General features: G+C 42.0%; 1 protein-coding gene across 1 annotated transcript in view; it reads left to right on the top strand.

Annotated features, from left to right (window-relative positions):
• LOC141050973 (uncharacterized) overlaps positions 1-21,047 on the top strand; it is a 72,990-nt gene extending 51,943 nt beyond the window's left edge. The window contains exon 7 of the mRNA XM_073547737.1: positions 19,464-21,047. Within this exon, the coding sequence (XP_073403838.1) occupies positions 19,464-20,635 (1,172 nt within the window). The 3' untranslated portion in view covers positions 20,636-21,047. The remainder of the gene's footprint in view (positions 1-19,463) is intronic.
• Positions 21,048-27,574: the final 6,527 nt, after the last annotated feature.

The following is a 27,574-nucleotide window of genomic DNA, read 5'->3' on the forward strand; positions in this document are numbered from 1 at the left end:
TTCCACTGCTTCCGTCTTGGGTTCAAATTTTGGGTTTGTTTACACAGTTCTTTGTGTGGATTTTATGGATTCAGATGAAATGCTTAAACAGAAAAACAATTTCTTACACTATTTTGTATGTTCTTCTCTGTACAAGTGATTCTGTATTCACAGCCCTAACACTGGACACTGTGGTTAGTGGATGTCTCTTAATTTATGTTTGTCAGTTCCAGTGATTTCAAACTCAGAACTGATATGGAGGGCAGAAACATTACCAATGAGCCGCAGGCTGCACTGTTCTGTACAAGATCACTTTATCAGCCTTATAATCTCAGTAGCATTCTTCTTTACAATCTATAATATACTAGCACATAAATTTGTTAATTATTTTTTTTCAGTCACCCATGACGGCACCAGGCACCATGAGAGAGGGTATCTTCCCTTCAAGGACAGGAAACCTTCAAGATAAAAGGGCATCCCTCTCTTCACATCAGTTGGTTTCCTGTCCTTGATGGTGAACCCTCAGTAAATTGGTGGTGAAAGAAGAAGAGGATTCCTGGCCCTGGGGCGGCCAGTGGTTTGGCAGGGAACTGGCTCTGCTGCGGCCGTCACCAGAGTGTGCTGGAAGCGCCATGGAGGCGCCACTGGGGTATCCTCCCTGAGCGAGTGTGAGCGGGGCACCAGCAGACTATTGCCGATACCCATCACCCACGTATCCCTGAGGCATAGCGCATACAGCTCGCTGGGGAGAAGAGAATATGGAAGGCTGGCCGCAGAATGTCACAGCAGACGTGGGCGTACAGTACCCCTCACCTTGGTGGAGGCTACTCAGGAGGCACCATGGGAGCGTCGTAGCACGGAGCACCAGCAGGATCCAGGCTGATGCCTGTCGAATGTGTGAACCGGATGTCGCCTCCGAATGACGCACTTGCATACGACTTCTGGGGGCGGGTTGTAGAAGTGGCTGTGTGTGCCGGCCAGTGGCTCCCACGTGGAGATGGTATGTAAAGGGAGTGCGAGAAAGTTCAGCAAGCTAATGGTCTTTTTTTTCCTCATACTTTTTATTTTTTAATTTTTTTCTCCATATCTCTCTCTGCCTTTATTTTGTTTTCTTGGGCGGGAGATAGGAGGTCCCTAGGAAATGTACTGGGAAGACAAACCATACGGAGTACCCCATTTGTTGATGGGGTTATCAAGAACAAGGTCAAAGAAGCTTTGTCAGGCATGTATAGAGCAGACTATTTGAGGAATCCCCTAATTTTGCTGAAAAAACGGAGGTACAGAGATCCGTAAGTTCACTGGCCCACTCAAAAGATAGGATCATTAAGGGTAAAAAGAGAATTAGGATGTCCCCTTCATCACCGGATGATTCTGCAGGTTCAGAGGAAGAGGGCCTGTGGGAATCTTAATTGAAGTTCCACCTCATCTGACAGTGACGCGGAGAGTCAACATTGTTTTCCCTTAGAGGAAACAGATAAGTTGGTGAAATCCATAAGGTCCACAATGGTCTGGTAGACCAGAAATCCAAGAGGTCAGTTCAGGACTTAATGTTTTGGAGTCTCGAGCAGAGAAAATGCCGAACTTTCTTAGTGAATGAACAGGTGCAGAACCTCATTAAGAGTGAGTGAGATAGCCCTGACAAAAAGGGGCAATTTATGGCTTCCTTTAAAAGGAAATATCCCTTTGAAGAAAAAGCTGTTACTTCTTGGGATAAAGCCTCTAAGCTGGATGTAGCAATATCCAAGATCTCCAGGAGGTGCTCCCTGTCTTTTGAAGATCTGAGTTTGCTAAAGGACCTGTTGGATAGAATGACTGACAGCTTCCTTACAGCAGCATGGGAGTCCTCCGCAGGTGCCCTAAGACCAGCAATTGTGGCAACTTTTACAGCCAGATCTCTGAGATTTTGGCTAGATAACTTGTAAGATCAATTGGAGCCTTTTGGAAGTGCATTTAGCAGCAGGGTGGATTGCTGGTGAAGGGGAAAAAAAATCACTTTAAATCTTCTGCTTCAGCGAGTGTGACCGAAGCGTAAGTGTGAACGGTGGTAAGTGTGTGACTTGTGATTCAGTGACTTTGGATTCAGGGAGTTTCCAAGGGAGGAATTACTGAATTGCTGTTATATTTTATTAATACTTTTTATTTCTTTTTCTGTCTGGTGAAATCCCCATTAGGATGTGCTCCATTATTGCCAATGCCATCCAGTGTACATCTTGCCACATGTATGCAATCCTTGAACAGCCGGTCAAGGGTGCATACTGCTGTGCGAGATGTGAGCACGTTGTGCATTTGGAAGCCCAGATACTGGATCTAAATGTGCAGCTGGCAACACTGAGATCCATAGACAATATGGAACGGAGTCTTCTGTTCACTGAGCAGATGCTCAGTGGGATAGATGGGGGGGATGCTAGGATGGAGCTGCAGGACAGTGAAGCAGCTAGCTGGGTGACAGAAGGCAGGGTAGATGGAAGAGCATCAGGGAGGCTAGTCCTGATCTGTCACACCCCAATAAGTTTGCTAAGTTGGCAGATGAGGGGAGTGTCAGTACAGGGGTAGCACTGCTGCAGCAAGGCATGTCCTCTGAAAGCCAGAGGAGTGTCTGCTCCAGTAATGAGGGAAATAGGAGAACATGGCTGGCCAGACAGGTACTGGTAGTGGGGGACTCAATTATTAGAGGTACAGATAGGGCAATCTGTCACAAAGACAGGGATCGTCGAACGGTGTGCTGCCTACCTGGCGCTCGAGTCCGACACTTCGCTGATCGGGTTAACAGATAACTGGGAGGGTTGGTGAGGACCCAGCGGTCATGGTGCACATTGGCACAAATGACAAATTTTAGAGGTAGGTGGAAGGTCCTTAAAGATGATTTCAGGGAATTAGGCATCAAGCTTAAAGCAAGGACCTCCAATGTGGTATTTTCTGAAATACTGCCTGTATCATGTGCCACGCCAGAGAGGCAATGGGAGATTAGGAAGGTTAATAAATGGCTCAAGAATTGGTGTAGGAAGGAGGGGTTTGGGTTCCTGGAGAACTGGGACGACTTCTCAGTTGGCTACAGGTTCTACATTAGGGACATGGGCTGCACCTCAATGGGGAGAGTGCAGCTGTGCTGGGGGAGAAGATGGCTAGAAGGTTGGAGGAGTGTTTAAACTAGGGACTGGGGGAGGGTATTCATTTTATAGGAGGGGAAGACAGTGTAGATAGAGACCTGGGCACAAATAATGAAATTGGGGGTGGGGTTACAACAGTTACTAATTTAAGAAAGAATAGAGGTACAGAGAGATACATAAATTGCATGTATACTAATGCCAGAAGCCTCACCAACAAAATTGAGGAATTCGAATTAATTTTGTTGGAACATAATTATGACATGGTGGGGATATCTGAGCCATGGCTGGGCGGTTAATTTACAAGACTATAGTCTGTTCAGAAATGATCGTACAAATAAGCGAGGGGGAGGTATATGTTTATATGTAAAATCATCCTTAAAACCCATCCTTCGTGATAATATATGTGAATCTAATGAAAATGTAGATTCCCTGTGGGTGGCGATAAGGGGAGAGGGAAAAAAATATTAAATTACTGATAGGGGTTTGTTATAAGTCTCCAAAAATATTGGACGCAATGGAGAATATCCTCGTAAAACAAATAGATGAAGCTGCGACTCAAGGAGAAGTCCCCAATGTATTTCGACTACCCTGAAATACATTGGGGAACCGAAAACTGCAGTTCCAGCAAAGGTAATAGGTTTTTGACAACTATGAGAGAAAATTACCTTTCACAACTGGTTCAGGACCCAACAAAAGGGGGGGCACTGCTAGACCTAATATTAACCAACAGGCCAGACCGCATATCAAATATAAGGATTGAGGGTCACTTGGGTAATAGTGATCACAAAATAGTAAGTTTTCATGTATCCTTTAATAAGATGTGTAGTAGAGGGGTTACAAGGACACTAAACTTCAGGAAGGCAAATTTCCAACGGATGAGAGATGATCTTGGTGCAATTAACTGGGATGATATCCTGAAACATAAAAATACACAAAGAAAATGTGAGACGTTTATTAGCATCCTGAATAGGACCTGTGCACAATATATACCGTATGGGAATAAACAAGCTAGAAATAGGAGGAAACCACTATGGCTAAATAGAGCTGTAAGGGGCGCAATAAGTGACACAAAGAAAGCATTTAGAGAATGAAAGCAAGTAGGTAGTGATGAGGCATTAAATAAATACAGAAGATTAAATAAATTCTGTAAAAAGCAAATCAAGGCAGCAAAGATTGAGAAAGAGAGACTCTTTGCCAAAGAAAGTAAAAATAATCCCAAAATATTCTTTAACTACATAAATAGTAAGAAACTAAAAAATGATAGTGTTGGCCCCCCTTAAAAATAGTCTGGGTGAAATAGTGGATGAGGAAAAAGCCAATATGCTAAATGACTTTTTTCAATAGTATTCACACAAAAAAATCCCATGACAGATAACATGATTAGTGATAACAAAAATTCTCCATTAAATGTCACCTGCTTAACCCAGCAGGAAGTACGGCGGTGTCTAAAAATCACTAAATCTGACAAATCCCCCGAATGAGATACACCCCCGAGTACTTAAGGAATTAAGTACAGTCATAGATAGACCATAATTTTTAATCTTTAAAGATTCCATAATAACAGGGTCTGTACCACAGGACTGGCGTATAGCAAATGTGGTGCAAATTGTTATGATTCGATCACCGAGGAGGATTACCGGAGAATTAGCTAAGCAACCAAGAAACCAGAAAGGTTGACTACTTAGTGGATTGCAGACCCCTAAACCTAACAACACAACTAGCATTAGCCGTGGGACGTGCCTACGATGCCCTAGACGCCTCAGCACAGCCAAAGTGTTAACTAAGCCTAAAGCAAGAAAGGGCAAAGCTAAATTGCCCCGGAGTAGAGCCCCAAAGGAATAGATAGCCCCCAAACATATATTGTCGGTGAGACAAGATGAGGCACAAACGCAGGCAGAAAATAGAGTGAGCAAATGATGGGGCCCAAACTGTCTAGATAGGACAGGACAGAAAAGATACTGTCTGCAATCACGCACAAAACCCTAAGGCTAAGTGCACACGTACCGGAACTCTCGAGGAAATTACCGCGAGAATTCCGTAATTCCATTCCGCGGGAAAATCGCATTTTAAATTCCCGCGATTTTCCCGCGGAAAAACTAGCATTTTGCAAGCATATTTAGCTTGTCAAACATAGTGTTTGACAAGTGTGACCAACTTTTTACTACTGAGGCTGCCTATGCGGCATCAGTAGTAAAAGATAGAATGTAAAAAAAAATAAAAAATAGTGTTATTCTCACCTTCCGACGTCCCGCGCATCCGTTCCCAGTAATCCTTTGCGAAAATGCCCGCGATGACGTCCGTTCTCGTGGGACCGCGATGTCTCGCGGTAATTCGCGATGACGTCGCGCGAATTACCGCGAGACTTCGCGATCCCGCGAGAACGGATGCCATCGCGGGCATTTTCGCAAAGGCTTACTGGGACTGGGAGCGTGGAGAGAGGCGGGAAGGCTGCGCGGGATGCCGGAAGGTAAGAATAACAATATTTTTTATTTTAGATTCTATTTTTTACAGGGATATGGTACCTAAAGCCCGGAGGACAGTCTCCTCTCCTCCGGACCGTGGGTACCATCCGCAATTGTTCTGCTTACTTTCCGCATGGTGTGCACAGCCACATGCGGGAAGTAAGCGGAACAATGCATTCCTATGGGTGCGGGATCGCCGCGATTCCGCAAATTAATGAGCATGCTGCGTTTTTTACCGCGAAGCGATTCCGCCGCAGTAAAAACCGCAGCATTAGCACAGCATTGCGGAATCCCATGGGAATGCATGGGATGCTTATTTTTCGCGGCAAAATCGCGTGGTTAAAACCGCCGCGGAAACGCGAAAAAAACGCCACGTTTGAACTCAGCCTAAAAAATCCAACACATCTGATATACAAAAACACTGAGGCCACACCATCTCTCCCCCGCTAGATCAGCATTCTGGTATGAACTGGAAACAAAGCAAAAGATTCTAATATAACAAGGGATTAGCAATACTGAACAGAATGACATAAGCTGTGAGGGTATGAGCGGGGTCCAGCACAAATCCCAGCAGGGAATAATGCTGTACCCACACAGCAAAGCAGAAAGCAGAGAAAGGCAAAAACTATATTAAATGCAAAAGATTCAGCAAACAAATAACTTATCTGAATGATGCAAGACCAAGAAGGGGAAAAAGCAGACTTCACAATGCACAGGAAGACAAACAAATCACCAGCAGCAACTGAAGGAAGCCTGCTCACTTAAATCCTCCCAGTCTGTAACCCCTGACTTTCAATCATCGTCTTCAGGTGATAGACTTCTATCAATACGACCAGCTCCACTACCCGCTGTAACCACCAGAGGGAGCCCCGACTCTGAAGTCGGACCAAGAGAGTTCACAACATATCCCCCCCTTAGAGGAGGGGTCACCAAACCCTCATCCACGCCACCAGGCTGATCATGATGGGCCCAGTGAAAAGCACAAACCAATCTCTCGGCATGAATGTCTGAAGCAGAGACTCAAAAATTATCCTCCTGGCCATAACCTTTCCACCTGACCAAGTACTGGAGTCTCTGTCTAGCCATATGAGAATCCAATATCTTCTCTACCTCATACTCCAGATTACCCTCAACCAATACAGGATCAGGGGGCGCTGCCATGGGAACCACTGGCTCCTCAAACCTTTTCAACAAAGATTTATGAAAAACGTGAATCTTAAATGTTCCTGGAAGAGCCAAATGGTAAGAAACGGGATTAAGGACTTCCAAAATCTTATAAGGTGCAATAAACCTTGGCTTGAATTTTGGAGACGCAACTTTCATAGGAATGTTTTTTGATGACAACCAAACCATGTCACCCACTTTAAACCGGGGACCAGTGGTCCTATGCCAGTTGGAACACCGTTGGGCCTTCTCCTGAGAATGACACAGCTTATCCACTACTTGATCCCAAATCTGCTGCATTCTCTCTACCACAGAATCCACACCTAGGCAGGCCGAAGCCTCCACCTGCCCTGAAGAAAAACGGGGATGAAACCCAAAGTTGCAAAAAAAAGGAGACATCAAAGTGGCAGAACTAGCCCTATTACTTAGAGCAAATTCGGCAAGGGCAAAATGAGACCCAATCATCTTGATCAGCAGATATAAAACATCTCAAATAGGTTTCCAAAGTTTGCCCATTGATCTGAGGATGAAATGCAGAGGAGAAGGACAACTGAATTTCCAGTTTAGAACAAAAAGCTCTCCAAAATCTGGAAACAAACTTAACTCCTCTGTCCGACACAATGTTCTCAGGAATACCGTGCAAACGAACCACCTGTTGTAAAAACAAGGGCACCAACTCAGAAGAAGATAGTAACTTTGGGAGTGGTACGAGATGGACCATCTTAGAAAATCTATCACAGATCACCCAGATAACTGTCATTCTATGAGAAACAGGGAGATCAGAAATAAAATCCATTGAAATATGAGTCCATGGCCACCTGGGCACCGGCAGGGGCCTTAACAAACCACTAGAACGAGAACAGGGCTTGGACCGAGAACAAGTCCCACAAGACTGCACAAAATTCCTGACATCATGAGATGCAGGCCACCAAAAAGACCGACTCACCAAGTCTCTGGTACCAAAAATGCCAGGATGACCATCTAACGCGGAGCAGTGAATTTCAGTCATTACTCTTCTCCTCCACTAGTCAGGGACATACAATTTCCCCATAGGGCATCGTTCAGGTTTGTCCTCCTGAAATTCCTCCAGGGCAAGTCTCAGATCGGGTGAAATGGTGGAAAGAACCACACCCTCATTTAGAATGGTAGTAGGTTCGGTCACATCAAGAGAAACGGCAAAGAAACTCCTAGAGAGGGCGTCCCCCTTAACATTCTTAGTGCTCGGAAGAAAGGAGACCACAAAAGTAAACGCGTGAAAAACAAGGCCCACCTAGCCTGTCTAGGGTTCAATCGCTTGGCTCATTCGAGATAGATCAGGTTTTTGTGGTCGGTAAGGACCACAACTTGATGTCTGGCTCCCTCCAACAAATGTCTCCACTCTTCAAAAGCCCACTTCATGGCCAACAATTCCCGATTCCCCACATCATAGTTACTTACAGATGGGGAAAACTTTCGAGAAAAGAAGGCACAGGGATTCATTTTAGAGGTTACCGGATCTCTTTGAGACAAAACGGCTCCTGCACCAATCTCAGAAGCATCTATCTCCACCTGGAATGGGAGTGAAACATCAGGTTGCCGTAAGACCGGAGCAGCAGTGAATCTCCGCTTAAGCTCCTGGAATGCTGAGACTGCCTCTGGAGACGAATTCACCACATCAGCCCCCTTTTTGGTCAGATCCGTAAGTGGTTTTACAATACCAGAAAAATTACTTATGAATTTCTGGTAGAAATTAGCAAAACCCAAAAACTTCTGGAGGGCCTTCAAGGAAGTGGGCTGAACCTAATCATAAATGGCCTGGACCTTGGCCGGGTCCATTTCAGTAGCAGAAGAGGACAAAATGAATCCCAAAAACGAAATCTTTTGTACACCAATAGACATTTCGATCCCTTAACATACAAAGCATTTTCTCTCAAAATCCGGAGCAAAGTCCGAACATGTTCCACATGAGAATCCCAATCATTGGAAAAAATCAAAATATCGTCCAAATAAATGATCAAAAACTTATCCACAAAGTCCCGGAAAATATCGTTCATGAAAGATTGGAAGACGGAAGGGGCATTAGTGAGCCCAAAAGGCATCACCAGGTACTCTAAATGTCCCTCAGGAGTATTAAACGCTGTCTTCCATTCATCACCGTGCTTGATGCGAATAAAATTATACGCCCCCTAAGGTCAAGCTTGGTAAACCAACTAGTACCTTTAACTCTGGAAAATAAATCAGGGGTTACGGATACTGATATTTAACAGTGATTTTCTTAAGAGAACGATAATCAATACATGGCCTTAATGAACCATCTTTCTTGGCCACAAAAAAAAAACAGCACCTAAAGGTGAAGAGGATGGTCTGATATGACACTTCTCCAATGACTCCTTGATATAAGATCGCATAGCATCATGTTCAGGTACAGATAAGTTGAAAAGTCGACCCTTGGGAAATTTACAACCGGGCACTAAGTCAATCGCGCAATCATAACTCCTATGAGGAGGCAAAGACGCGGACTTACTCTCACTAAATACATCATAAAAATCAGCCAAATAATCAGGAACATCATGAGACTGGGGAGAGGTGGAGAAAACAGGAGTGTCACTAAGAACACATTGACAACCCCAACTCACCACGGACACAGATTTCCAATCCAAAACAGGATTATGGGTCTGCAACCAAGGAAAACCCAGTACAATATTGTCATGTAAATTATGCAACACAAAAAATGTACAATTCTCTTGGTGGTCCGGGGCGACCCGCATTATCACATGGGTCCAAAACTGGGGTTTATTCTCTGCCAAGGGGGTAGCATCAATACCCCTCAAAGGAATTGGGTCTGCAGGGGTATCATGGGATACCCACAACATTTGGCAGTCAAAATCCATCAGATTCAGAGCTGCTCCTGAGTCAACAAAAGCTTTAGCAGAAAATGACGACAAGGAGCAGATCAAGGAAACCGCCAAAAGGAATTTAGGCTGTACACTGCCCATAGCAAATGAGTGGGCAAAACGTTTTTCCCGCTTAGGGCAAACAGAAATAGCATGAGAGACGTCCCCACAAAAGAAGCATAACCTATTACGCCTTCTAAACTCTTGACGTTGCGCCCTAGAAAAAACCCTATCACATTGCATGGGCTCAGAAGTTTGTTCAAAAGGCAGCACTGCCTTTTGCATAGTTTTATGTTCACGCAAACGTCGATCAATTTGAATGGCTAGTAACATAGAGTCGTTAAGACCAGAGGGGACCGGAAATCCCACCATAACATCTTTTAAGGTTTCTGCCAAACCTTTCCGAAAGAGAGCTGCTAGGGTGTCATCATTCCATTTAGTAAGGACCGCCCACTTTTGGAATTTTTGACAATATATCTCTGCCGCATCCTGACCTTGGTTCAATGCCAACAAGGTTTTCTTAGCTTGATCAATAACATTAGGTTCATCATACAACAACCCCAAAGCTTGGAAAAGCGCATCCACATCAGACAAAATAGGATTCCCAGGTGTCAGAGAAAAAGCCCAGTCCTGGGGATCGCCACGCAACAGGGAGATTACTATTTTAACCTGCTGCACCGAGCTCCCCGAGGAGTTAGGCTTCAAGGCAAAAAACAGTTTACAATTATTCTTAAAGTTCAAAAATTTAGATCGATCCCCAGAAAATACATCAGGAATAGGAATCCTTGGTTCTACAGCAGACAATTGAGCGAGATAAGCAGAAATCTCCCAAACTTCTGCAGCGAGCTGCCCAATACGATCGGACAATTGCTTAGTCTCCATTAAAGCAAAAATCCTCCTGTGGTCCCCAGAGAAAAAGAGGAAAGAATATATAAAAAATTCTGACCCTTTTTTTTTTTTTTTTTTTACAATTTTTTCCTTCTTTAGAGTACCCTAGAGTCTACAGTTTTGGGCTGGTGATTCTGTTGTGATTCGGTCACTGAGGAGGATTACCAGGGAATTAGCTAAGCAACCAGGAAACCAGAAAGGTTGGCAACTTAGCGGATTGCAGACCCCTAAACCTAACAACACAACTAGCATTGGCTGTGGGACGTGCCTACGATGCCCTAGACGCCTCGGCACAGCCAAAGAATTAACTAAGCCTAAAGCAAGAAAGGGGAAAGCTAAACTGCCCCGGAGTAGAGTCCCATAGGAATAGATAGACCCCAAACATATATTGTCGGTGAGACAAGATGAGGCACAAACGCAAGCAGAAAATAGAGTGAGCAAATGATGGGGCCCAAACTGTCTAGATAGGACAGGACAGAAAATATACTGTCTGCAATCACGCACAAAACCCTAAAAAATCCAACATGTCTGATATACAAAAACACTGAGGCCACACGACCTCTCCCCCGCTAGATCAGCTTTCTGGTATGAACTGGAAGCAAAGCAAAAGATACTAATATAACAGGGGATTAGCAATACGGAACAGCATGACATAAGCTGTGACAAATGAGCGGGGTCCAGAACAAATCCCAGCAGGGAATTATGCTGAACCCACACAGCACAGCAGAAAGCAGAGAAAGGCAAAAATTCTATCAAATGCAAAAGATCCAGCAAACGAATAACTTATCTGAGTGATGCAAGACCAAGGAGGGGAAAAAGCAGACTTCACAATGCACAGGAAGACTGGAAATTATAGGCCAGTGTGTTGTGAGTTCATTCTCTGGTTCACCAGTTGTGAGTTCTCCTTCCAGACTCCCTCTGGTGGTAACAAGAGGTTGTGAGGCTGATTTGATCGATGGAGATCTGCCACCTGAGAATGAGGATGACGATTGGACCTCAGGATTCTCAGATTGGATTTAAGACAGCCGACGCCCTATTCAGTTGTTGATTCCTTCTGGCTTGTCAGCTCTTGGTTTTCAGCTCTGTTCCAGTCATCTAAAGCTAAGTTTTTCTGCTAATGTTCACACTTGATTTTGTTGGTCTATTCAGTTTTTTGTGTGGTCAGCCAGCCCAGGCTGGGGGCTGTGCTGAATTTCCACTCAAATTTATCAGTATTTTGCCAATTGGCTTTTTGTCCCTTACTAGTTTGGTCCTCCTCAGTGACCCATTCATAACACCAGTGAGCTTAACCTCGACTGTGATTAAAATCCTGGAGGGTTTTCTAAGAGATAGTAAACTGGAGTATCTGAAGAAGAATAACCTCATGACCTAATATCAACATGGATTTACAAGGGACCATTCCTGTTAGACTAATCTGATAAGCTTTTATGAAGAGGTAAGTTCCGGACTGGACCAAGGAAATGCAGTGGACGTGGTGTATATGGACTTTTCAAAAGCTTTTGATATGGTGCCACACAAAAGGTTGATACACATATTTTCACCTATCCCCATTGTTCTCATTTTATGCAAGTGGGTTAAAAGCTGGCTCAGGAATAGGAAACAAAGGGTGGTTATTAATGGAGCACACTCGGACTGGGTCATGGTTAGCAGTGGGGGAATCACAGGGGTCAGTATTGGGCCCGCTTTTTAACATATTTATTAATGACCTTGTAGGGGGCATACAGAGTAGAATTTCTATATTTGCAGATGACCCTAAACTCTGCAGGGTAATCAATACAGAGGAGGACAATTTTATATTACAGGAGGATTTATGTAAACTAGAAGCTTGGGCTGATAAATGGCAAATGAGCTTGTAAGGTCATGCACTTGTGTAGAACAAACAAGATGTATAATTATGTGCTTAATTGTAAAACATTGGGCAAAACTGTCGCTGAAAATGGCCTGGGTGTATGGGTGGACGACAAACTCACATTTAGTGGCCAGTGTCAGGCAGCTGCTGAAAAGGAAAATAAAATAATGGGATGCATTAAAAGAGGCATAGATGCTCATGAGGAGAACACAATTTTACATCTATATAAGTCACTAGTGCGACCACACTTAGAATACTGCATACAGTTCTGGTCTCCGGTATATAAGAAAGACATAGCTGAACTGGAGCGGGTGCAGAGAAGAGCGACCAAGGTTATTAGTGAATTGGGGGGTCTGCAATACCAAGATAGGTTATTACACTTGGGGTTATTTAGTTTGGAAAAATTAAGGCTTAGGGGTGATCTTATTACAATGTATAAATATATGCGGGGACAGTACAAAGACCTTTCTAATGATCTTTTTACTCTTAGACCTGTGACGTGGACAAGGGAGCATCCTTTACGACAGGAGGAAAGAAGGTTTATTCATAATGACAGACTCAGATTCTTTACTGTAAGAGCAGTGAGGCTATGGAACTCTCTGCCATATGATGTTGTAATGATTGATTCCCTACTAAAATTGGACTGAGTGCCTTTCTCGAAAAGTATAATATTACTGGTTATATACACTAGTTTCCTTGATATTGCGTTGATCCAGGGAGCTAGTCTGATTGCCGTTTGTGTAGTCGAGAAGGAATTTTTTTCCCCATGTGAAGCTTACTTTTTGCCACATGAGTTTTTTTTTTGCCTTCCTATGGATCAACATGTTCGGGCAGGTTAGGATAGGATATGGGTTGAACCAGATGGACGTAAAGTCTTCCTTCAACCTTAATAACTATGTTACTATGTTAAAAGTTCCAAAGGGATACCATCCTAGCCTCAATCTCAACCATTAAAGGGACTGTAGTATTCCTGACGGTTACAGCGAGTGATCCACTAGCTAGAAGACTATATCTACACCAGCAAGCTAGAAAAATACTTGAAATAAAACTAATCTACTTTATTCAAAATTAGATTTAAAAAGGACTTAGTCCATTCATAAAATATGCACATGTACAAAAAGACAAACACTTACAAGAAAAAACCGCTCAGTCAGATGCGGTAAGACCAAACTTTCAAACACCTTTCCGGTATACCCTTAGTGTCGTTATCCAACTATACATAGACACCCCTCAGAGTATCCGCTTAGTGTAAATTTCTTTTGAAAAAGCACACTCTCATGGTGCTAAAAAATGTCTTTTACAGATCCATTGTTCTAAATTTATGTGCCACTACTGTGTAACATACATCATCATCACTAACAATGATCCTAGACAAATCCAGACAAAGTATTCCTGGTAGACGCTTCTACAGACTCGGCTAACTTGGCAGCCAGATCAGCCGCGCTGTCTAATGCGGGTCATAGGGCGGTCTGGCTGAAGTGTTGGCCAAGGGACATGCAGGCAAAAGTTAAACTATGTTTTCTCACCTGTGAAGGTAAATTCCTGTTTGATCCTGCCCTCAACGAAATACTGGAGAAAGCTGGGGACATAAAAAAGGGTTTCCCAAAAACCCCCTTGCCATCATTTCAGCGGTCCTTTCGGAAGATACATTATGCCCGCAAGAAGCCGTCCAAAGATCGGGATAAGCTGTAAGGACGATCTAGGGGAGGTAGGGGTTTCTTCTTTGGGAGACCCTCCCAGAAAGCCAAAAAACACCCCTCAATGACTCGACTATCCGAATGGGAGGAAGGCTTTTCTTTTCCTTCCTGCCTGGGAAAAAATTTCTTCCAGTGTCTGGATCCTTCGCATCTTAGGGTCAGGCATAAAATTAAGATTCCATTCCTCTTCATGGGAAAGATACATCAAAACCCCTACACAGCCGTCCCCACACAAAGAACTGGTGCTGGAAAGCGAGGTCCTGGCGCTCATGGAGAATCATGTGTTGGACCAAGTTCCTCCAGTGGAAATAAAAAATAGGTTCTACTCCCCCTTATTCCTGATAAAAAAGGATGCATCCTTAAGAACCATAATAAATCTGAAGGCTTTAAGCAAATTACTGGTCATCCCTTCATTCAAAATGAAGTCTGTGAGGACAGCAGTGAAGGTTCTCTTCTACCAATTCACACGCAGTATCTGAGATTCCTCAGAGTAGCAGTGCAAATACAATCAGAAATCAGACACTTCCAATACAGGGCTCTCCCCTTTGAGCTAGCAATAGCTCCCGGATATTTACAAAAACAGAGGTAACAGCTCATCTTCGGGAAAGAACATACTGGTGGTGCCATATCTGGACGACTTCCTGATTTTGGGGACTCTTTCCTTCAGTGTCGGGAACAGGTCAGGGTGGTCAGTGGCACCTTAGAAAGGTTGGGTTGGCATTTTAATCTAAAAAAAAATACAGGCTATGACCATTATCATCTCAGGTCTCCCTGAGTCTAGTAATAGATTTGGTAACACAAGAATGCCTCCTCCCGGGGGAGAAAGAAGAGAATATCATAAGCCAGAGATGTCCCTCAGGAGAGTGATGTCTTTGGTGGGTTCTCTGACCGCCTGTATTCCAGCTGTCAAATGGGCACAGTTCCATTCACAGGTGTGTCCTAGAGAGTGAAGTTGTAGGACGGCTGGAAGGCAGGCTGATCCTTCCTGGTGCAGTAATTCATTCTTCCAATGGTGGGTAGGATTAAATTTAGCACCCAGGGAAGTTCCCTGGGTAAACAATGTGTCCAGGGTGGTTACGATGGATGCCAGTTCCAGAGGGTGGGGAGCCCACCTAGACTACCATTGGGTACAGAGGACCTGATCGAAGGAGGAAAAATTAGCCTCTTTGAACAAATGGGAGCTCCTAGCACTGGAGAGGGCTTTAAATGAGCTGCTGCCTTTTCTGCGGGGTCACCATGTGTGGATGCTCTCCGACAACCGGGTTACAGTAGCCTATATAAACCACCAAGGAGGTACTCGCTCTCGTCCACTAATGTAGGTTGCAAGACGGGTGTTAATACTAGCGGAACAGCATCTCGTCTCATTACCGGCCCTGCATATCAAAGTAAGAGAAAATTACAAGGCAGACTTTCTAAGCTACAGAAAGCTAAGCCAGAGAGAGTGGTCTCTAGAGAAGACAGTATTCGATCAGATTGTGGACATGTGGGGCCTCAATCAAGTAGATTTTTTCGCCTCCAGGAAAAACAGGAAGGTCCGGAAATTCTGTTCTCTGGACCCAGGAGAGAACCCTCACATAGTGGACACCTTCAGGATGAAATGAACCCTCGGACTACTTTATGATTTTCCCCCGGAAAAGCATTACTTATCGGTAATGTGTTTTTTTGGACTCCATGATGGCACCCTTATATTCCCTCCCTTTTTAAGCACTCTTTTTGATCGGTCAATCTTTGGTTTTGTTCATACACCCTTTTTTGGTGTTGGTGGATGTTACGGATGAATAGGAATTTAGATGTATGATTTAGGTGTGTACATTAACCTGGGAGTTCCCTCTCATTTAGCGTCCTGAACTCAGCGCATGTAAATACAACCGAAATGCTCCGCACCACCAAGCATCTCCAAAACTGTCACGCACCAGCTAGGGATGGATATGTGGAGGCTGCGGGATTTCACAAAATGTCAGCGGAGCCCCTGCACCACCGAGCATCTGTGAAACTGCCGCACATCAGCCTGGGATGGATGTGTGGGGGCTTTCACAAAATGGCGGAGCCCCCCAACCACCGAACCTGCCGCACCTGCCTGGGATGAGTCAGAATATCTCTGAAGAAACAAATGGTTCCAGCTGCGTATAAAAATCCTTCTTTATTCAAAAAACGTGTTAAAATACACATATGTGCTCTCCAAGAAAAGTGCTAATACAGACAGAGGCTACGCGTTTCGACCTAGATCGGTCTTTAACCAAGCCAAACAAGGTTAGTTAAAGACCGATCTAGGTCGAAACACGTAGCCTCTGTCTGTATTAGCACTTTTCTTGGAGAGCACATATGTGTATTTTAACACGTTTTTTGAATAAAGAAGAAGGATTTTTATACGCAGCTGGAACCATTTGTTTCTTCAGTATCGTTATGCCCACGTCTGCCCATACGGGGTTCCGAGGATCTGCGCAGGTGGCTGGTGAGCTGGCATACTTTTACTGTTCTTTCTTATGAGTCAGAACATCGCCAGACCACCCAACACCTCCGGTGACCCCGCTCCACCAGTGCTCCCGATTACATCCTATCCCCTGGTAAGCTGAATAATTCGGACTGCAAGACGGACACTCATTTGAAGCATTAATTTTTTTTCCTATTTTTCTTCTGAAAATTTGGGGTGTGTCTTATGGTCCGGTGCATCTTTTATTCCCAAAAATATGATAGATACCTTGTCTGCTATCAATGAGGTTACTAATAGTTGTCTAAGGAATGTTCTACCACTCTAAATGCATTGGGGAAAATCATCAAGGTCTGCTAGCAGCTTCCTGTGCAATTGCCGACCAATGGCGTCATAGATATTCTTGTTGGGAGATAACTAGAGATGGGCTGACACTTAGATGTTTGGGTCCAGTGGGTTTGGCCCAACAGTTACAAACAGTTCAGGTTCAGGTACCAGAACAGTACCTGGACCTGAACCCAGACCCCATTCACTTGAATAGGGGGCCTATGCATGACAGCACGGCAAACATCGCTTTTGTTCGGTAGTAAAATTATCACCAGTCAATCAAAAGACAGCGTGAGCGCGCAGCTGTCATCGGAGTCATAACGTTTACCTCTGGTCAATGGTGTCAGCTGATAGGACTCTGCTGCCGCTAATAACAGAGAGCAGGAGATGCTGATGAGTGCATTCTTCAGCCGGCTCCTGTGCTGTAAATAAATAATTAAAAAACATCCTGGCGTGGGTTCCCCTGTATTTTTGATAACCAGCCGGGCAAAACTCACTGGGAACTGAACCCTCAGCTGTCAGCTTCAGCAAGGCTGGTTATCAAGAAGAATGGGGTCCCCACACCATATTTTTTAGCCATTTAAATAAATAATTTAAAAAAACGGCGTGGGTTCCCCCCATTTTTGAAAACCAGCCTTGCTAAAGCTACAGCTGGGGACTGGTAAGGGGCCATGGATATTGGCCCCCTCCTGTCTAAAAATAGCAGCGTTGGAACCACAGCTGTCTGACTGGTGGCGATGATCTTATCGCCGATCAGAAGCGGTGTTTACCATTCTGTCATGCACATGACAGCGCAGCAAACAACCTGTGTTCAAGGGGCCGAACCTGAACAGTAACACGGACAGCCAGGTGAAATAAGTGGCTTCATTTTCAGAGACCCACAGTGTCTCTATTGTTCGAGATCTGTGACTAGGTGAGGGCTTTTTTTTTGCATGACGAGCTAATGTTTTTATTGATACCATTTTAGAGTAGATACAATTTTTTGATCTCATTTTAGTTTACTGTTGCGGTGACCAAAAGAAATGTAATTCTAGCATTTTGATTTTTTTTTCTCTTTATGCCATTTACCTATTGGATTAATTTTTTTTATAAATTGATAGCTGGTTGATTCTGAATTTGGCGATATCAAATATATGTATTTTTAATTTTTTTAAATTGTTTTATTTTGAATAGACGAATGGGGGTTATGTGAACTTTTATATTTTTAAAATAATTTTAATATTTTTAAAAACGTTTTTAACTTTTTACTTTTTAATTGCTTTACCAGTCTCCATGGGAGACTAGAAGCCGCAATCATACAATCGCCTGTGCTACACATATCAGAGGTAAGCATTAGCCCTGCTATGTGTAGCTTAAATGCTACAGGGCCACAGGGCAGCGCTCATAACAATCCCTGGGTTGTCATGCCAACCAATCGGCAACCTATGGTCATGTGAGATGGGCGGAGTTAATGACGCATTTCTGGCACGATCATGTTAAATGCCGTTGTGAGATATTGACAATGGCATTTAACATATTAACAGCCGCAGGTAGATCGCGATTCCACTCGTGGCTATGAGGGGCATGATGAAATCAGCTGACATGTGTCATCAAACAGGGGGAGGCGATCTATGATGTACCTATATGTCATAGGTCGTTAAGGGGCTATGTTAGGCGTCGAATTCCTGCAGCCACACAACAGGAGTCCAATGCCTCACATGCTGCTCTGCAGCAAGCCATTCCTGAGGCTAAGTCCCTCTGCCGCTCCACTGAGCACGCTCACAAGACAATCTCCCATTGGAGGGCGGGAGTCACGTGCTCAGGTCCTTCTCCAGATCTGGTTGGTCCATCTCCGAGATCTGGAAGGTCCTGGCAGCGCACAGCTATAAAAGGCCCACATGGCCGTTCGGCCATGCGCTACTATAGACTTTTCTTGCTAGATGTGTGAATGGTGACGGATGTATGATTCTGGTGACTGACTCATTTGAAACCCCTTCCCTCTGATATTACGCATGTGGTTAGGGAATTAGTTCAGCAGTCAGCACCAGTCAGTGGCAAGCCTTAGGCCACTGTGCACACCGCACCTCTACGCTAGCGTCCGACATTGTGCCTGCTTCCTAGCTTTGTCGTCTAGCGGCAGTGTCCTACGCCGCGCTGCAGTTGCAGCCCACCTTGGCGTAAGCAGTAGCGACGCCACACACACGGTAGGTCTAGACGGATGCAGCTCCTCTGCCTTGGGTCCTGCTCCTGTGACCAGATACCGTGTGTGCATTTACCTGAGGCCTGTGATACTAACAGGCTTAGCGTTTTTGTATGTTTATATTACAGTGCCTCTGTGTGTGAACAGAGTCCGCTTTGCGCACTTCGGGTGAAGTTGAACCCGTGCGCATTATACCGCCATATCGCTCGTCTGTCATTACCTAACAGGGCTAATCCTCATTGATAGCAGCCAAGGTGAGTAACTGCATGTTTTTCTGTGCATAGCTCTCATACACGAGCAAAAACAAAATGAGATGTTTTAAAAATATTGTTTCCACTTTTTCCTCAATTGCATACTATTAACATATCTATGGATTTGACGATTTTCAGAATTCCAGGACTTTTCCTTCTTGGTGTTGCAATTTCAATGTTGAGAAGTGTATAATATAAATAATAATTTAATTTCAAGGCACTGTTATTTAAAAATAACAATCACTTTAATTCTTTGCAGATAACTATTCCAGAAACTCAGAAGGATATGTGATATTTTTAGATTTTCCAGCAAATGGTCATGGTATAATAACAGATAATCGTCAAGAACATTCCATTATCCTAAATACACCTCAGGCCCTTCACAGTAAAGATTTAGCATCTGATTCTTTTCAGTGGATCCTTTCTTCTGCTCCATCAACGACCAATGTGCAAAAGAAAAGTCAAGGAATAGCTGTTGAACGTATGAATGCTCATTTAGCGGTGAAGCCATTATCATGCTCAGTATGTGGGAAATATTTTGCTCATAAGTCACATTTTGTGCACCATATGAAGATTCACACAGGGGAGAAACGATTTTCATGTTCCGAGTGTGGAAAAGGTTTTGTCAAGAAATCAGATCTTACTAGACACCATAGAACACACACAGGGGAGAAGCCATTTTCATGTTCAGAATGTGGTATATGTTTTAAAAGGAGATCACAACTTGTTACCCATCAGAGAATTCACACAGGGGAGAAGCCATTTTCATGTTCAGAATGTTGTAAATGTTTTAACAGTACATCAGAACTTGTTGCACATCAGATAATTCACACAGTGAAAGCAGCATTTTCATGTTCAGAGTGTGGGAAAAGTTTTGTTAAGAAATCAAATCTTGATACGCATCTGAGAATTCACACAGGGGAGAAACCATTTTCATGTTCCGAATGTGGGAAATGTTTTTTTCAGAAATCACATCTTGTGCAACATCTAAAGATTCACACAGGGGAGAAGCCATACCCATGTTCAGAATGTTGTAAAAGTTTTACCAGGAAATCAGAACTTGTCAGACATCAGAGAATTCACACAGGGGAGAAGCTATATCAATGTTTAGAATGTGGAAAAGGTTTTAATGTGAAGCGGAGACTTGTTACACATCAGATAATTCACACACTGAAAACAGCATTTTCATGTTCAGAGTGTGGGAAAAGTTTTGTTAAAAAAGCACATCTTGATACACATTTGAGAATTCACACAGGGGAGAAAGCATTTTTATGTTCAGAATGTGGAAAAGGTTTTAATAAAAAGTCAGATCTTGTTAGACATCAGAGAATTCACACAGGGGAGAAGCCATACCCATGTTCAGAATGTGGAAAAGGTTTTCATAAGAAATTAGATCTTGTTAGACATCATAAAAAACACACAGGGAAGTAACCAAATTCTTATTATAATTGTATTGCTTTGCAAGAAAAAATACAAGTTATCCTGAAGAAAAGTCACATGGCTAAAAGAGAAAACAATTTTGACTAATAGATTATGCTTAGTAAAAGTATTTAAATATTAATGATTATTTGTTATGGAAAAGCAATTTGTTTATAAATGATACACCTACAGTATACATGAACAATGTATGCAAAATTAACATTAGGGCTACGTTCCCATCAAGAGCTTTTGGTGCGTTTTGATATTGCAGAATTTCTGCACCCTTTCTGCCCCTATTATTTCAAGTAGGTTACTTGTGATTTTTTTAATTGCGTTTTTAAGTGCATTTTTTAACATATAATTTTATCTCTGAGTTTTGTCTCATTGGTATGTCATGTTTAAATAAAGCTGCTGTGTTTTGATACTTTTTGGTATTTTGACTGTGACAAAATTTTATTGACGTATTTAGGTGCAGACTACATGTGTTTTTGAGGCGTTTTCTCAGCGGAAATGCACTAAAAATGCATGTGCGTTTTTTACCTGCAGAATTTCCGCAACTGTGCAAGTCTATGGGGAAATTCTGCACAGAAAGCTCAGTAAACTCGCAAAAGAAATTCACATGCTGCGGATACGAAAAATGCACCACAGGTCAGTTTATGCAGCATTACAAATAACCACGGTGGGCATGAGATTTCTATAAATCCCATCCACTTTGCTAGAACTGTAAAATGCTGTATTTTGGACGCAGCAAAAACACGCAGCGTCAATCACTCACCAATGTAGCCTTAGAGGACTTTGCAAACGTTTTTGGCAGTTGTGGTAAAAATGCTGCACAGTAAAAATGTTTTCAAAAATAGAATTTTTAATTGTTTTATATTAATTGATAAAAATAAAGTGAATGAATTACCATGAAATGTAAAGTAAATCAATATTTGGTGTGGCAACCTTTCGTCTTCAAAGCGGCATCAAATCATCAATACTTATAGGTAAACTTTTTCATAGTTTCTGAAGGAACTCAACAGTGAGGTTGTTCCAAACATCTTGTGGAATTAACCACAAATACTCTGTGGATATTGTCTTATGCAAATCCTTCAGTCTCTTCATATAATCCCCCACAAATATTTTGAGATCACGGCTTTGGATCTTCACTTCCAGGAGACCTTGGTCTCATTTACAATAAAGATAGTTCCTATTGACATTGGCCACATGTTCAGGTTCTTTGTAATACTTTATGATAGAAATATAGTTAAGCTCACCGTGATTTACATCCTGGAGGTGTTCTGAGCACAGAAACACCCAGCTCTATGAACAGTGAACGTTTTATTCATAGAAAGCAGTACAGCTTACATAAAGTCTGCACACCCTTGAAGTTATGATGCCTGGGACTAAGTAGTGACTACTTTTATGCTGTCTATCAGGTGACCACACCGGTGTGCTAATTTGCTTAACTCATTAAGTCATTAAAATTTATTTAACAAACACGTGATGTACAAACAACATAAAACACATATATAAAAGTAAGCAAACTTTGCTAAATTTAATCTGGGCAGCTATATACTGTATAGAACTAATCACTGTATAAATATACGCTTGTGAACCTGTTATAAATAAATAAATATTCAGATTCAGAAGGCAGTGACTGGTGTTACCTGTAGGGGTCACTGTATGTTTTCCCCAGAATGCGCATGGAGGTGTATTGAGGTCATGAGAGGACAATGCAGTCACAGGCATAGCTGTGGTTGCAATGCAGACTAAAGTGAGTATACGTCTTGGACAGGCTAGTGTCCAAGGCAGAGTTAGGGAAAACCTGCTCTGGGTTGTTGTGTTTGAAACAGACTGCAGTATGGTAGTGATGCAGTCCGTTTCAATCCCAGCTCGGATTTTCTAGGTGGCTGAAACCTCATTTTACTTGGAAGAATTCTCCTCAAGGGAAAGAGACAAGACGACCATTGACCAATCTGCACAAGCCTATGCAGTTCTGAAAACTATCCAACCAAGGAGAATGTATCTTTTGCATGGTTTTGAGCAACAATGGAGTAATTACAGGATATGTCCCAGAAAGTATCGAGGTCTGGAAGGGACAAAATCTTTTAGCAGTGATTTATGACATACATTTGGAATGCGAAAAGATGTAGGGAGTTTTAATCTGAAAGCCACTGGGTTGCTCTCCAGAATTTAAAGACAAACTGCACCTCTCTATCATATACAATGTCCAAAGGAATGCCTTGCAATCTCACCACATGATTGATGAATAACCTGGAAAGTGTCTCAGCATTAGGTAACCCTGATAACGGAACAAAGTGAGCTTGTTTACTGAATCGGCCAACCTTCACTGATATAACGGTTTTCCCACTAGACAAAGGCAAATTAGTGATGAAATCCATGGACAAATGAGTCAATGCCCCGGCCTGCAGGTTATGACAAACTAGCGTGTGCGCAAAACTCACAAGTGGATAACAAGTGTAACTAAGCACTGATGGCCACCAAAAAGGTCTACATATAGCTTTTTATGTAGCAGTGGCCCCAGGGTGACCACTCAAGATAGAGTTTTGAAACTCTTGCAACAGACATAATCTGAGATACACAGGCACAAATAATTTAGATCCTGGAGTAGCAGAAGGAGCCAAAGACTGGACTTAGCGAATCTCAGATTCCAGTTCTGAGGATACCATAGAAATTGCTATACCCTGAGGAACAATGGAGGAAGGGTTTTCTGGAGCAGAAACTGAATCAAGGCTGCGTGACAAAGCTTCAGCCCTAAGATTCTTAGACCCCAGTCAGAACGTGATGGAAAAATTGAATGTAGAAAAAAAAGGACCACCTGGCCTTACTACAGGTTAAACGTTTAGCTGATTCAATATAATAAGCTACATTTTTATGACCAGTCACAACCGTTACCTGATGAGTAGCTCCCTCCAAAAAATGGCTCCATTCCTCAAACGCTAACTTGACAGCAAGCAGTTCATGCTTTCCAACATCATAATTTCTCTCAGCAGATGAAAATTTCATAGAAAAAAAGCACATGGTCTTAAGTTCGTCAGAGATTTAGGACCTTGAGACAAAACAGCCACCACCCCAACCTCTGAGGCATCCACCTCTATGATAACCAGTTTTTGAAGATCAGGTTGAATCAAAACTGGAGCAGGCATGAAGCACTCTTTTAGTCTATTAAAGGCCTCAATGGCATCTGACGACCAAACCTTTAGTTCCGCTCTCTTACATGTGAGATCGGTAAGAGGTTTAACGATCTGTGAAAAATCCCTAATAAATTTTTTATAATAATTGGCGAATCCTAAAAACACTGTAGTGCTTTAAGTTCATGAGGTTGAAACCAATCAGTTATAGCTTGCACCTTCCCAGGATCCATCTTAAACCCTTCAGCAGATATGATGAACCCCCTGAAATTATATTTCCTGAACAGAGGAAGTACATTTTTGTAATTTGGCAAACAAAGAATTTTCCCTGATTCTTTGTAAAACATAACGGACATGCTCATAGTGCGAATCCAGATCAGATGAAAATTAGAATGACATCAAGGTGTACCACAATAAACCTTCCAATGATATCAGAAAAAATGTCATTCGTAAAGTTCTGAAAGACAACAGGTGCATTGGTTAAACCAAAAGGCATGACCAGGTTGTCGAATAAACCCTCAGATGTTAAAAACGCTGTCTTCCACTAATCACCCTCCCGGATTTATATCAGATTATATGCCCCTCTAAGGTCAAGCTTAGAAAATCATTTGGCCCCAGTAAGCTGATTTTATAGGTCGGGGATGAGTGGAAGTGGGTAAGTATTTTTAGCAGTAATTTTGTTTAGTTCATGAACATCGAGGCAAGGGCGGAGCCGCCATCCTTCTTTTTCGCAAAAAAGAATCCAGCCACTACAGGCAAGGTGGAGGGATGGATACAGCGTCGGACTGGCCCACCGGAGAACTGGAGGATTCTCCGGTGGGCCCTGGCACTTGCTGGCATACAGGGCCAGCAGTTGCCTAGGGCCCCCGCTGCTCCAGGGGCCCCCAGCCAGTGGTGTGTCGCACACCATGCAGCTGCTATGGGGGCCCCTGCCAGCGGAGTAGCAGCGGGTGTCAGGAGGCAGGAGCCCCTGTCCCCGCTGCTAAAGAGAAATGAATATTCACTGCGAAGCAGTGAATATCATTTCAGGTCTCCACCCCCAGAGGCCCCGCCCCCAGCCCAGTAAGCCGCTCTGCATCAGGGCCGGCGCCACCCTCAGTCCCCTCTGCTCCTGACTCACAGCCAGTGGGCGATGACGTCACTACATCGCGCACCCGCTGTGTGTCTGGCAGAGGGGGCAGCTCCTGACACTGAAGCCGGGATCAGCGTGGGAGCGAGGAGGAGAGGTGAGTATTGTGTTTTGTTTTGTTTTTTTATATCTCACTCTCTCTATCTGTCTCTATCTATCTATCTCTCTCTATATATCTCTCTCTCTATCTCTCTTATATCTATCTATCTTTCTATCTCTATCTATTATCTATATCTATCTATCTCTATTATCTATATCTATCTATTTCTATCTCTATCTATCGCTCTATCTTTATATCTATCTTTCTATCTCTACATCTATCTCTATATCTATCTATCTATCTATCTATCTTTCTATTATGTCTATCTATCTATCTATCTCTATATCTATCTATCTTTATCTATCTCTATATCTATTATCTCTATATTATCTATCTAGCTACCATCTATATCTATCTATCTATCTTTATCTATATATATCTCTATCTAATATCTATATCTATCTATCTCTATACCTATCTATTTATCTATCCGTTATCTATCTCTATATCTTTTCTCTGTATCTATCTATCTCTATATCTATATCTCTCGCTATCTATCGCTCTATCTCTATATCTCTCTATAGCTATCTATCTATATATATATCTATCTCTATATCTATCTCTCTGTATATCTATCTATCGCTCTATCTCTATATCTTTCTATCTCCATATCTATATATCTATCTTTATCTATTTATCTCTATATCTTTTCTCTGTATCTATCTCTCTCTATATCTATATCTATCTATCTATCTCTATATATATCTATTATCTCTATACCTATATCTATTTCTCTCTATATCTCTCTCTATATCTATCTATCTATTTATCTCTATCTCTATATCTATCTCTCTGTATATCTATCTATCTTTCTATCTCTATATCTATCTCTATATCTATCTATCTTTATCTATCTATTTATCTCTATCTATTATCTATCTCTATCTATCTATCGCTCTATCTCTATATCTATCTTTCTATCTCTACATCTATCTCTATATCTATCTTGCTATCTATCTCTATATCTATCTATATCTATATATTATGTCTATCTATCTAGCTATCTCCATTATCTATATCTACCTATCTCTATATCTTTCTATCTTACTCTATCTCTATATCTATCTGTTATCTCTATATTTATTATCTATCTTTATCTATCTCTATCTATTATCTATATCTATCTATCTATTTATCAATATCTGTATCTATCTCTCTCTATATCTACCGCTCTCTCTATCTCTATCTATCTTTATATCGATATCTATCTATCTCTATATCTATTATCTCTATATCTATCTACCTATCTATCTCTATATCTATCTCTATATCTCTCTCTATAGCTATCTATATATTATCTCTATATCTATCTATCTATCTATTATCTCTATATCTATCTATCTATCTCTATATCTATCTATCTCTATATCTATCTTTCTATCTAACACTATATCTCTGTATCTATCTCTATATCTCATTATCTATCTATCTCTATCTCTCTCTCTTTATCTATCTATCTATTGATCTATCCATTTATCTCTATATCTATCTCTATATCTATCTATTATCTCTATTATCTATATCTATCCATCTAGCTATCTCTATCTATCTCTATATCTCTCTCTATATCTGTCTATCTTTCTAACTCTATATCTATCTATCTCTATACATATCTCTATATCTAGCTATTATCTCTATATCTATCTATCTATCTATCTCTATATCTATCTATCTCTATATATATCTCTATATCTATTTTTATTTATAGCCATCTATCTATATATATTTATCTCTATATCTATCTATATATGTCTATATTATTATTATTATTATTATTATTATTATCTGTATATCTCTATCTATTATCTATCTCTATTATGTATCTCTATCTATATATCTATCTCTATATCTTTCTATCTATAGCTATCTATCTCTATATCTATCTATCTATCCATTATCTATTTTCTATCTATCTCTATATCTATCTACCTATCGATCTATCTATCTATCTATATTTCTTTCTATATCTATCTTTATATCTATCTCTATCTCTATCTCTATGAATCTTTCTATCTATATCTATCCATTATCTACTTTCTATCCATTATCTACTATCTATCTCTATATCTATCTATTTCTACATCTATCTTTCTATCTATATCTATCTAACTCTATATCTATATATCTATATAGCATTATACCCTATGAGGGGGTGCATTATTCCCTATGAGGGGGGAAGTATTATACCCTATGAGGAGGCAGCATTATACCCTATGAGGAGGGCAGCATTATTCCCTATGAGGGGGGCAGCATTATACCCTATGAGGGGGGCAGTATTATACCCTATGAAGGGGTGCATTATTCCCTATGAGGGGGGCAGTATTATACCCTATGAGGGGGGCAGTATTATACCCTATGAGGGGGTGCATTATACCCTATGAGGGGGTGCATTATACCCTATGAGGGGGTGCATTATTCCCTATGAGGGGGGCAGTATTATACCCTATGAGGGGGGCAGTATTATACCCTATGAGGGGGGCAGTATTATATTCTATGAGATGGCTGCATTATATTCTATGAGATGGCTGCTTTATATTCTATGAGGGGGCTACCCCAACTCCTGCTACATAATTAAGACATGTACAACC

Source organism: Dendrobates tinctorius, unplaced genomic scaffold, assembly GCF_039654945.1.
Source record: "Dendrobates tinctorius isolate UK_male_01 unplaced genomic scaffold, ASM3965494v1 ptg000155l, whole genome shotgun sequence".
In the NCBI taxonomy this organism is placed as follows: Eukaryota; Metazoa; Chordata; class Amphibia; order Anura; family Dendrobatidae; genus Dendrobates; species Dendrobates tinctorius.